This window comes from Coregonus lavaretus (assembly GCF_964263955.1).
Source record: "Coregonus lavaretus genome assembly, chromosome: 25".
Classification (NCBI taxonomy): domain Eukaryota; kingdom Metazoa; phylum Chordata; class Actinopteri; order Salmoniformes; family Salmonidae; genus Coregonus; species Coregonus lavaretus.
Window position 1 is genome coordinate 29,389,293 of NC_140012.1, and position 13,952 is coordinate 29,403,244.

Below are 13,952 nucleotides of genomic sequence, written 5' to 3' on the forward strand. Positions count from 1 at the left end.
CTCCAGCAGGTATATCTCACTGGTCATCCCCAAAGCCAACACCTCCTTTGGCCACCATTCCTTCCAGTTCTCTGCTGCCAATGACTGGAACGAACTGCAAAAATTGCTGAAGCTGGAGACTCTTATCTCCCTCACTAACTTTAAGCGTCAGTTGTCAGAGCAGCTTACCGATCACTGCACCTGTACACAGCCATTCTGAAATTAGCCCAGCAAACTACCTCATCCCCATATTGTTATTTATTTTGCTAATTTGCACCCCAGTATCTCTATTTGCACATCATCTTTTGCACATCTATCATTCCAGTGTTAATACGAAATTGTAACTATTTTGCACTATGGCGTATTTATTGCCTTACCTCCATAATTTACTACATTCACACACACTGTATATATATTTTCTGTTGCATTTTTGACCTTATGTTTTGTTTATCCCATGTGTAACTCTGTGTTGTTGTTGTTTTTATCGCACTGCTTTGCTTTATCTTGGTCAGGTCGCAGTTGCAAATGAGAACTTGTTCTCAACTGGCTTACCTGGTTAAATAAAGGAGAAAAAAAAAATGTATGACTAGAGGGGAGCAACATTATGACTGGTGGGGAGCAACAGACCCATTATGACTAGAGGGGAGCAACATTATGACTGGTGGGGAGCAACAGACCCATTATGACTAGAGGGGAGCAACATTATGACTGGTGGGGAGCAACAGACCCATTATGACTAGAGGGGAGCAACATTATGACTGGTGGGGAGCAACAGACCCATTATGACTAGAGGGGAGCAACATTATGACTGGTGGGGAGCAACAGACCCATTATGACTAGAGGGGAGCAACATTATGACTGGTGGGGAGCAACAGACCCATTATGACTAGAGGGGAGCAACATTATGACTGGTGGGGAGCAACAGACCCATTATGACTAGAGGGGGGCAACATTATGACTGGTGGGGAGCAACAGACCCATTTTGACTGCTGGGGACAAACAGAAGGGGTTTTGGTGGAGGGGAGCCAAAGAGCGGTTGGAGGGGACAGGGGTGGATACATTCCAGACAACAGTGGCTGACTCAAAGTAGGTCACTAAATGGAGGCACATGGTGGGTTGGCCAGGGCGACAGAGGTACAGTGCCTTCAGAAAGTACTCATACCCCTTGGTTTATTCCACATTTGGTTGTGTTACAGCCTGAATTCAAAATGGATTAACTATTTTTTTCTCTCACCCATCTACACACAATACCCCATTTTAGACATTTTTGCTAATTTATTGAAAATGAAATATAGAAATATCTACAGAGAGATTAACCTGGAAAGGGGTCAAACTGGCAGCTGGTACGGGGACACCGGTCACAAACAAACGGACCCCACAGAGCCCCAGGACAGCAACACAATTAGACCCAACAGAGAGTACACAATAGCAGAATACCTGACCACTGTGACAGAGCTGCACTTCCTAACCTCCTGCCAAATGAATGACCTCATTAAAGACACGTATTTCCCACAGATCACATAGACCCACAAAGAATTTGAAAACAAATTCAACATTGATAAACTCCCATATCTATTAGGCGAAATACCACAATGTGCAATCACAACAGCAAGATTTGCTGCCCATTGCCATGAGAAAAGGGCAACCAGTGGAGCACAAACAACATTGTAAATACCACCAATACTTATGTTTATTTATCTTCCCCCATTATTCATACTACAACTATTTGCACATTGCTAAAACACTTGAAATGTCTATATTTTACTTTTGAGTGCAATGTTTACTGTTAATTTCTAATAGTTTTTTGTTGATGTTGTTAAATTAGTTTCTTCTTACTTTTGTTTATTTCACTTGCTTTAGCAATGTAAACATATGTTTCCCATGTCAATAAAGCCCCTATGACCGAGACCGAGAGAGACCGAGACAGAGAGAGAGACAGAGAGGAGAGACAGAAAGGAGAGAGAGAAAAGAGCCTTCAACACTCAAGAAAGTAGATAGGAGAGAGTGCTGACAATGACAGTGAGGTCATATCTCGCCACCCTCTCTGCTGACATCTCTGAATTATCTCTGATCTTCAGCGGACATTCCGTTTCCAGCCGCTTTGTTGACATGGTTGCCCGGGTATCAGGCCAGATGAGGTTACAGGTGCCTAGTGATGAGGGCATCACTAGGCGCATGTTTCCACCGAGAGAGACGGGGTCGATTGTTTTTTACCATCGTAGGGCTGCAGTATCACCTGTGCTTTGTCACCTTGGGCGCCCAGTGATGAGGTCATCGGCAACCAATGAGGAGGTTACGCGGTGGAGTCCACCTTGCTGTCACTGACTGCTCTTTCAGGAGTGCTAGGTTACACCTGTGGGCCACCCACACAATAGTATTTTGATGGTGAATGGTGTGCTTAAACAGAACTAGAACTCTAGCTTTAGAAGATAATAAATAATTGTGTTGTTAATATTGTGATGCTGAGAAGAGCTTTAAAAAAACTAAAGTACAAAAACTAGTGGTCCACGACGTACGGCATTATAAACATGGCTAATCTCCTTCTCTCATCTGATGACAACAGAACAACCCTGCGGATCCTGGACCAACAACAAGACTAGCTTCAGTAAGACAGGGCTGTAGCGGTTCACTGCCTCTGTCTATACAGCCCCCTCACACTACTGAATGCAGATGAAATGTCAACAACAGACAAAGGTTGTCCCCCAAATGGCACCCTATTAGGGATGTGACAAATGGACACATTTTCTTAACCTTTAAACTGGCATTAAAAAACCAAATGTTTTGGTTTTCTGTTAAAACAAAGAAGAAGAAAAATCATAAAAATCCACGTGAAATTTTGTGGGTTAGGGATTTTTCTTAACATTAAGGATCCCAACTTCATTTAAACATTCCACACCCCTATTCCCTAGATAGTGCACTAGGCCTGTTCAAAAGTAGTGCACAACATGGGGAATAGGATGATTTGGGACTGAAAGAAAGCTTAACAACATGCTTTAGCCCAGCCTAGGAGAAGATCCAGTACATTAGACAGACAAGGCATTGCTGTCGTCCTTAGTTACAAATGTCAGTGTTTCCCTTTCCACAGCTGTGCTGCACCATATTGACTCATATTTAGTTTCCCCTTCACTGGCTACATACACTGTCTGCATCCCAAATGGCACCCTATGTGCCATTTGAAACACAGGCATAGTTTCTCCTTCACTGGCTACAGAGTACAGATGCTGTTTACACACCAGTTTAATGTACATGTTTATGGCCATTAGATTAAAGTAACTCATGCATACTGCAAGATAAGAAACATGATAGGAGAGCTACTGTAGCCTGCTGGAGGATATGTCTCAATCCCAAATGACAACCTATTCTGTTTAAAGTGTACTACTTTTGACCATGGCCCTGGCCAAAAGCAATGCACTATAAAGGGAATAGTTTGCCATTTGGACACTGAATATTTTCTATACCAGATCTGCTTACTAACAATAATATAACTGTTCATGGAGAGGCCAGTGTCTGATAGACTGATGATCTAATGCTGCTGGGTCTTGTCAAACCAAAATCATAGGATCAGCTAGGGAGTGGAACACAATGCTCCTAGTGTCATAGGGCTGTTTCTGGACTTTACACCAACGCTGCGTTCAGAGCAGCACACAGCAGCACCCTGTATGATTCAATCAATGTCTGTCTTATTACAGTCTTATTGTCTTTATGCTGCACAGAGAACTTCTTCATTTTATTTAACCTTTATTTACCCAGGGAAGTCACATTGAGAACCAGGTCTCTTTTTCAAGTGAGACCTGGATAATATTTTATCCTTCATTAGAGGATAAAACATCTTTCAAAGCTACTCTAGAAAACACAGAGGATTTAATGGGGTTTTAAGGATAAACCTGATAGCCCTATGTGTTGTGTGGCTGATCCTCTTGTATCCTCTCACTGTATCCAACATCACCAGGTCTCTGTGGTGACTCCACTCTAATTCCACCATTCATTTTTAATGACTTCGTTAATACAGGAAGGAAGGGGACGTTACTGTGGCTACGTCCCAAATGGCACCCTATTCCCTTGTGCACTACTTTTGACCAGGGCCCATAGAGCTCTGGTCAAAAGTAGTCTACTATATAGGGAATAGGGTGCCATTTGGGACACACTCTGTGTGGGGCAGGACGAGCCAATCAGGAGCAGCCAATCTGTTGCCTGGTGGAGAGAAGCCAATACCAACTCTCCCATTGTGCTGTTGCTGAAGCTCCTTCTGCATCCCTGTACTACATAATTCTGTTAGCACATAACCCAGTCACCCTTACTATAGAAGCCTGCTCATTATTTACTATTTGGTTATAATTTGGCAGTTAATTTGGCATGGCCTTTGATTATGTAGGTATACCGTATGTCTGTGAATTAGTAAATATGAGCAGTATGAACAATGTAAATGAATGCGTCAATATATCTATATCTTCACATTGTCAACCTGATGGTGGAAGAGTTACAGTATCATGGTACATTTAGAGTCAGTAGAGGGGGAAAACCAGCCAGTAAATGTAAGGGTATTCAGAGTCACAATATAAATGTATCCTACCTTCATCACTCCCTGAGCCTATTAGAGTTCGATGGCTGTTTGCAGAGCTGCTGATTTCTAATTAAGTTCACCCTCCACGGCTGTAGAACATCAAAAGTCAATTAGAACCCCACAATTAGGGAGGAAATGTGATTCCTGGCAGGCACCTGCTGCCCTTCTGGTTCCGTCTGGTCTGAATGACTCCAGAACATTCCATCACTGTATGTCCACCTGTCTGTCTCACTGTCTGTCTGTCCACCTGGCGGCCCGCCTCCCCCCCGTCTCGTGGGTGGCTGCTTTCATCAGTTCCAATTCCAAAGAGGCCATTTTGAATTAATTCAAGTGGCCCGCCCACAGACTTAAGGTATGTCTGAGTGTTCATTAAGGGCCTCCACCAAAGGGTCTCTGAACATCAATAATACAACATAGACAGAGCAAAAGGCTTCTATCCATCCATCTGCTGTATTCTAGAACTGAACCCCATTTTGGTCTCAAAGCTGCAGAGTTGTCACTGTGCATCTCGTTCTGAATTCCAAATTGACCTACCCTTAGTCCCTATAGGCATAACCCCTATTCCCTAGCCCCTCCTGTAGATCTGAGAGTATTGGAGAGACAGAAGTATTAAGGCAACATTTCCAGCCAGCCAATCGTAGGGCAAGATGAAGCTATTACCATAATGCTGTGATATCTATCCAATCCTCTCAGTCGCTCTCCGTCAGTCCCTTTCCATCTCTCCCTCGACACCTCTCACCATCTCAACCTGGGCTCCCTCTCTCCATCTCTTAAACTCTGATCTTTTGCTAATCGTATTGCAGTGTCCTAGTCAGACGCCTCTCCATATCCAGATCATCATCTGAACAAAGACTTGGTTATTCAAAGGCTATCTGATGTCTGAAGATGACACTGCATCAAGTGATGCTAGTAACACTTGCCTTTTACTGAGATCTAATGAGACTACTTGTGTTCAGTGAAGTAGACAATATTGTGTATTGTGTAGATAGAAGAGCAGGAAATCTGTCAGCTGCAATACTGATGCTGTACTGATAGACATGATGACAACGGTTATTGACAAGTCCTCAACAGCAGTCTACTCCGTAATAACACAGAGAATAGCCTACAGTATATGATATTTCATAGACTTGTTGATATTTCAATTACAATCAAGTGTAGTTTGTCTATGTGATTTGATAAAATAACACTCACATTATTGACTGACTGACTGACTGAGTGAGTGAGTGAGTAGCATAAGGTTTGCACAGTGTATTGTCTGTATTTGACAGGCAGACTAACTGTGTTGTTTTCCCTCATTATGGAAAGAGCTCAACTGGCACACACAGACAGACACACACACAGCAGAATGACTGTGGTTGGAGAGCAGTGCTGAGTGAAATTGGCTAATTGCAAAGGGATTACAGGCAGCAGCAGTGCAGTTAACATGACTGGCATAAAGAATAGGGTTATTATGACGTGCTATCTCAAGCCAGGCACACACAGCTGATTGGTTCTACTGGCGTGTGCGTGTGTGCGTGTGTAGCTTGGTATGTTATTGGATTCATATCACATCACTGCAATGGAATGTAAAGATGCACCTTAAAAACATATGCTGGTCTCAAGGATGAGTGGAAATATTTCAGCCATATTTGAAAAGCAAGAACACTACATTCTCTCAGAGCAGGAGTTGTGTTGTCACCACATAGAATAGAGGTTTACAGCACCCCCTGTCTGTTGTAGTCTGGTATGACAGTCCTTGGGTTGTCCTTGGGAGGCAGGGAGAGCAGCAGGACTTACATCTACATTTTACATTTTAGTCATTTAGCAGAGCGACTTACATGAGCAATTAGGGTTAAGTGCGTTGCTTAAGGGCACATCGACAGATTTTTCACCTAGTCGACTCTCTTCTCTTCTGTGTGCATGTGTGTGCGTGTGCGTGTCAGGCAGTGAGGGGACTCCCAGTGAAGTGACAGCAGCAGATAAAGACACTGTAGTATCCTATGTTTACGGTCTCCCAGCTCTTTGTCACTCACACGCGCACCCACACACAAAGAAGTTGCCACACAAACAAACACCATCTGACATGCTATCTGACTGAGATGCAGTTGAAGGACATAGTCATCTCTTTAAGCAGAGAGAGAGAGAGAGAGAGAGAGAGAGAGAGAGAGAGAGAGAGAGAGAGAGAGAGAGAGAGAGAGAGAGAGAGAGAGAGAGAGAGAGAGAGAGAGAGAGAGAGAGAGAGAGAGAGAGAGAGAGAGAGAGAGAGAGGAGAGAGGAGAGAGGAGAGAGGAGAGAGAAGAGAGAGAGAGAGAGAGAGAGAGAGAGAGAGAGAGAGAGTCCCAGTATAACTGACTCATATCACATTCCCAGGAGACTAGAGGTGAGGAGGGGATGAATCAAAGCCCACTATGGAGGACATAACACTCACATCACATCCCCTGGAGACTACAGGAGAGGGTTACATAACGGTGACTCCCAGCTTCACAACACACTGTATGAGGCGCTCCATACTGCAGTGCTGGAGACTCCATCTACATCCTAAATGACACCCTATTCCCATTATAGTGCACTACCTTTGAACAAAGCTCATAGAGAATATAGGGAATAGGGTGCCATTTGGGACTGTCACTGTCTGAGGCACTCCATACTCTCCATATAATATAAAATGTACTTGTTGATTGGTGTAAACAAAAGTTTACATGCACACCACTCAAACCTTATTATTGGGTGTGTAACGTTATAACCACAAAGTAGGATTAAATCAGTGAAGTGAAGCGAGATAGCCCTTAACACATCCTCATATACACACAGTAAAAATGCATCTGTCTGATAACAATGTTTGGGCTATTTGGTGTGATTCATTATACATTTACATTTTAGTCATTTAGCAGACGCTCTTATCCAGAGCGACTTACAGTTAGTGAATACCTTTTTTTTTATTTTTTTTATTTTTTTTTAACTGGCCCCCCGTGGGAATCGAACCCACAACCCTGGCGTTGCAAACGCCATGCTCTATCAACTGAGCTACATCCCTGCCGGCCATTCCCTCCCCTACCCTGGACGACGCTGGGCCAATTGTGCGCCGCCCATGAGTCTCCCGGTCGCGGCCGGCTGCGACAGAGCCTGGATTCGAACCAGGATCTCTAGTGGCACAGTTAGCACTGAGATGCGGCGCCTTAGACCACTGCGCCAACTTAAAGCAGCAAAAGGTGCTGGAACGTTCCAAAGCTTTAAGTTAGTCACATGATGTAGTCAATAGGGTGTGTGTGACATACAAGATTTCCCAGCCTTTCTGTTCAACATTTCAGCTGTAATTCACATGCAGGGCATGACAAGATTCATTTATCCGCAGAAAATCATAGAGTGGTGGGCCGAGCGAAAGCCCTTAGCCGGCACATTTCTCCTCTGTAATAAAGACCCTGGCTGCATCCCAAATGGCATCCTATTCAAGTGCATTACTTTTGACCAGCGTGCTATGGGTAGTGCACTAAACAGGGAATAGGATACCATTTGGGACGTAGCCCTGCATGCCTAGGGGAACTGTTGAGGGCGGCTGTTACACTGCCTGGATATAAACCCCAAACGTATTACATTCAAATAACAGCTACTGCACATCTCCCATCTATGCAGCTGAAGCTTTCAGAAAGTGTTGCTCTTGGCTTTGGCTGAACAGCCACATCAAAGCTTTCTCTCCTTCTGAATGAGAGCATTAAGAGTTGAGTGACATAAATGAGTGCATAGAGTGAGCTAAAGTGTACTATAGGAACAAAGAGCACTGTGTGGCTGTTAAGCATGAGGGTTTAGGATAATATGGCTTGTGTTGAATGTGAAGTGTCATCAGCCAAGAATCAACTCTACAAAACGGATTCAATCTGTAATCTCAATGGGTGTCTATGAGGCCTCATTGTTTTCAACAAGGTGTACCTATAGATGAGTCTGATATCAGGTGACTATTTTGAGCACTACTTACTGAACACCAATGGAAGGCTTTTAGCGCTGACGCGGAACGACCCCAATGACCTTCCATAAACAGCCACTGTTCTTTTGATAGGGGTGTTGTGAATCATTGTTTGCAGAGATCAGACGTTAGGGGTCAGAGGTTAAAGGTCAGGGGTCAGACTCACCACTGTTGCGGTTCTTGCGGTTGGCCTTGCCGCCTGTCAGCAGCATCTTCAAGCTGTTCCTAAACATGGCTACAGCAGCAACAGATCGCCACAGCTACCACACAGAAATCTAAAGGGGATAAAAGACAGAAAAAAGAAAAAAGGCTTCTGTGAATACAGAAATGGTGCTCTGTACACTGCACTGCCAAGTGATTCCTTTCCTTAAGTCAGCTGTCTGTCTGTATGTATATCTGTGTGAGAAAGAGACTGAAGCTACAGGAGTCTAGCTACCTGAATGGCTGGTGATGATGTGGCAGGTTCCGTTGGACTTGGAGACCAGGGGCCAGGGTTAGGATTGGGAGAGTGTATAGTAGGTAGGCGGAGAGCTCACACTGAGGAGATACTGCAGTAGCAGGTGGAGGACAGTAGATCAGCATTATACAGAATATCTGGTGATAAGATACAACTCTCTCTCTCCATCCATATGCTCCCACAGCTCTCTCCATTCCTCTCTACCCCTCATCTATCCAGCTCTCCCCCCTCGTCTCTCCATCCCTCTCCCACCGTGTCTTTCTCCATCCCTATCCCGTCTCTCTCTCCAGCCCTAATCTATCTTTCCATCCCTCTCTCCCACTCCCTCAACCTTGTCTTCCTCTCCCTCATCTCCCTCTCTGTACACTGAGCTGAGCCCTGGGTACACAGTAGAATGAGTGAGAGCGCAGATGTTCTCTGTTCAACCCAAGATGACTCAGCAGCATACAGCCTCATAGACAGGCTCTGAGGAGAGAGAGATGAAGAGAGAGAGACAGAGAGAGAGAGAGAGAGAGAGAGAGAGAGAGAGAGAGAGAGAGAGAGAGAGAGAGAGAGAGAGAGAGAGAGAGAGAGAGAGAGAGAGAAACAGCGAGGAGAGAGTGAAAGACAGCGAAGATAGAGTGAGGGGGACAGAGGGAGAGAGATGCAAAGAGAGAGCAAGAATGAGAGAGAGAGAGAACTGAAACAGCTCTCTGTATCCATACAAAAACATCTTCAAAGGAAAGGAACATGAAAAGCTCTCAACTACCCTCCCTCTCCTAAACCCTCTAGGCACTGGGGCCTCCCTCTACTTCCAGGTACATTCTGGTACAGAGCACCTAAACACCACTTATATTACATGGCACAATTTAAGAAGATACTTCTGAAGAAAGTAGTGACGTCAGGGTTTGGGACTCCTCTGTGGATTTGGTTTTCTAGGAAAGCATTTGGTTTTCGAGTAAAGTATGCTGTCCTTTTCACTGTATCATCATTGTACCGTTTTTCATGTTATCAAACATCTAGTCTTTTTCCCAAAGAGTAGCCTATTCCCTATGGGCCCTGGTCATAAGTAGCACACTATGTAGGAATTAGGGTGCCATTTGAGATGCATTCCTAGAGGGACTGTGACTGAGTGCTGTACCTTCTAACAGTCAATAACAGTAGCAGAAAATGTAAATGCCCTAGCAAGAAGCACATACCAGCACAGACCAAGGCCAGTGCTAGTGAAACCTTCCCAATGTTATAACCACAATGGTTTATCTTGGTATACAGTTAACGGCGTAGAGAACTAGTGATTTTATTCTCAAATAAATTCCCTGTGCACATGTATACCCCATTCATCTTTTCTAACTATGAATATTCTTCTAATCCTCTCATTTTCAAATACTTATCTTCCAAAATAAGACAAGATATACTGTACTTTATTTTCCATTTTCATTGCAGATCACTGACATCTGTCTACATGTAATCCAGTCTTTTCTAACCGTTCATATTCCTAAACCCCCACCTTATTTAGCATGCACAGTCTAACCCAGACAGCACGGCTCGGCTGGTGTGTAGCCTAAATAAATTATTAGGTTTAGTCTGAGTGGAACGGACTCTGTGACGACTAGAGGTTGACAACTGATGATAAAATGCTACCATTAGGATGTGATATTCAGATGTGATCAGTTAGTAAGTTAATGTGATGAAATCTTGTATCTCTTGTGGTATATTTGAGGTCATTTCAGTTTGATGTGGGATGTTTCTTTGGTTGGATATTTGGGTGGGGCATTTGATTTGTGAGATGACTGATAATAGCTTGACTGAAGTCTGTTAGTGTTTCACCCGAGCTGACTGATCTCACCTATCAATCATTCATTAAAATCATGCTAGCTAAACATTCAAACAACAGTGCAGACATAACCTCAGTTGGAGAGTTAACTTGTTAAGAGGCTGTATTAAAGCTGACTGGCGAGACCACCGCTGCATCACTGTATAGCCTTCCAGGCTGATAAGGCCAATTCAGTGAACAGACCTTTTTAAAGTTGAATTATGTTCTCCCCCAGAAAACTTCACTCTCCTTTAATGGCCTCATCATACCTGACTGTGTGATTAGATGTAGCGTTCTCTCTCTGCTCTCTAAATCACCCACGGCTAGACTACACTCAGTGACATCTGCTGTAAAAACAACTCATTTAAAACCATCACTCCTCTTTAATCACCACAGTCATTAGAACTGCTGGTGTCTGATACACCAGTCAGGACAATAACATTAAACATCCTGTTAGGTTGAGACAGAGATATGTGGTTAAAGAGAATATTCAGATGAAACCAGATAATGTTCCTGAGTGTGTGTGCACAATATTTTTGACGATATACAGTGCCTTCAGAAAGTATTCATACCCCTTGACTTATTCCACATTTTGTTGTGTTACAGCCCGAAATCAAAATGGATTAAACGTTGTTGTTTTTTTACCCATCTACACACAATACCCCATAATGACAAAGTGAAAACATGTTTTTAGAACTGTTAGCAAATTTATTGAAAATGAAATACAGAAATCTCATGTATAAGTATTCACACCCCTGAGTGTTAGAATCAACCTTGGCAGCGATTACAGCTGTGAGGCTTTCTGGGTAAGTCTCAAAACTTATTCAGGCTCTGTCAAGTTGGTTGTTGATCATTGCTAGAGATCCATTTTCAAGTCTTGCCATAGATTTTCAAGCCGATTTAAGTCAAAACTGTAACTAGACCCTCAGGAACATTAAATCTCGTCTTGGTCAGCAACTCCAGTGTATATTTGTCCTTGTGTTTTAAGTTATTGTCCTGCTGAAAGGTGAATTTGTCTCCCCGTGTGATGGAAAGCAGACTGAACCAGGTTTTCCTCTAGGATTTTGGCTGTGCTTAGTTCTATTCCATTAATTATTATCCAAAAAAACTCCCTTGTCCTTGCCGATGACAAGCATACCCGTAACATGATGCAGCCACCACCATGTTTGAAAATATGAATAGTGATACTCAGTGATGTGTTGTGTTGGATTGGCCCCAAACAAAAAACTTTGTATTCAGGACATAAAGTTTTACTTTAGTGCCTTATTGCAAACAGGATACATGTTTCTGAATATTTTTATTCTGTACCGGTTTCCTTCCTCTCCGCCTGTATCTTTGTAGTGACTGGGTGTATTGATACACCATCCAAAGTGTAATTAATAACTTCACCATGCTCAAAGGGATATTCAATGTCTTCTTTTTTTTCTTCTTTTTTTACCCATCTACCAATAGGTGCCGTTCTTTCCGAGGCATTGGAAAACCTCCCTGGTATTTGTTGTTGAATCGGTGTTTGAAATTCAATGCTCGACTGACGGACCTTAAAGATCATTGTCCAGTATGTGTGGGGTACAGAGATGAGGTAGTCATTCAAAAATTAAGTTCAACACTATTATTACACACAGAGTGATTCCATGCAACTTAGGGGATTGTATACTTATTGACTCAAGACATTTCAGCTTTTCATTTTTAATTAATTAGTAAACATTTCTAAAAACATAATTCCAATTTGATATTATTGGGTATCGTGTGTAGGCCAGTGACAAAATCTCAGGCTGCAACACACCAAAATGTGTAAAAAGTCAAGGGGTGTGAATACTTTCTGAAGGCACTGTATCGTATCGTTTTGACAATATCACAATATAATTTTTGCGCTAGTTTGCTGTACCAAAAGGCTAATATTTTTATTTCATAGCTTGTTCTCCATCTTCGTTTTAAATAGGGAGCCAAATTTGTTTTCAGCACTTATTTCCATGACGGATCAAAACTCGTTTTCTCATGGCTCTCTCTTGTCCCTCTCCAGCAGAAATATGGTGAGCAATATGTTTGGAACATCGATTCGCAATAAAATCACAGTATCGAATCGCAATACATATCGTTTCGGCACCAAAGTTTTGTGATAATATCGTATCGTGAGGTCTCTGGCAATTCCCAGCCCAGTACTGTAGATACTGTGGATACGGTACTAGCTACAGTATAGTTAGGACAACTACCATAGTGCATGAAACCCCTTGATTGATATGGAGAGTGTTTCCTATGATCAGATGTAGACAGTGGTAGGTCACTGTAAAGGGCTGAGGAGGTCACAGGTCAGATCCATTGACATGCAGCACATCTGAGGTGTAGACGACTACCTTCAGGGAAATGGCTGACTGTGTCGAGTTCTAACTGCATAAAAAATGCCAGAGTTATCATGTGAAGCCTGCCAATGGAAAACTCTGTCGTCTGTACACCATGCTGCGCTATATGCCTTGAATCTCAGCCTAATACTACACTACAACCACATCTAAAATACAGTGCCTTCGGAAAGTATTCAGACCCCTTGACTTTTTCCACATTTTGTTACATTACAGCCTTATTCTAAAATTGATTAAATTGTTTTCCCCCCCTCAATCTACACACAATAACCCATAATGACGACGCAAAAACTGGTTTTTATATAAAAAAATCTAATTTATTAAAAATAAAAAACGGAAAAATTACATTTACATAAGTATTCAGACCCTTTACTCAGTACTTTGTTGAAGCACCTTTAACAGCGATTACAGCATCGAGTCTTCATGGGTATGACGCTACAAGCTTGGCACACCTATATTTGGGGAGTTTCTCCCATTCTTCTCAGCAGATCCTCTCAAGCTCTGTCAGGTTGGACGGGGAGCGTTGCTGCACAGCTATTTTCAGGTCTCTCCAGAGATGTTAGATTGGGTTCAAGTCCGGGCTCTGGCTGGCCAACTCAAGGACATTCAGAGACTTGTCCCGAAGCCACTCCTGATTTGTCTTGGCTGTGTGCTTAGGGTCGTTGTCCTGTTAGAAAGTAAACCTTGGCCCCAGTCTGAGGTCCTGAGCAGGTTTTCATCAAGGATCTCTCTGTACTTTGCTCCGTTCATCTTTCCCTCGATCCTAACTAGTCTCCCAGTCCCTGCCACTAAAAAACATCCCCACAGCATGACACTGCCACTACCATGCTTCACCGTAGAGATTGTGCCAGGTTTCCTTCAGATGTGACGCT

The 13,952-nt window shown here is 43.1% G+C and overlaps 1 protein-coding gene across 1 annotated transcript in view; it reads right to left on the reverse strand.

Moving 5' to 3' along the window:
• The window catches only part of LOC311100971 (protein TANC2-like), a gene marked incomplete at both ends in the record, with an annotated part of 174,237 nt that extends 165,527 nt beyond the window's left edge, over positions 1–8,710 (reverse strand). Inside the window, one exon of the mRNA XM_084141975.1 lies at positions 8,644–8,710. Within this exon, the coding sequence (XP_083998101.1) occupies positions 8,644–8,710 (67 nt within the window). The remainder of the gene's footprint in view (positions 1–8,643) is intronic.
• Positions 8,711–13,952: the final 5,242 nt, after the last annotated feature.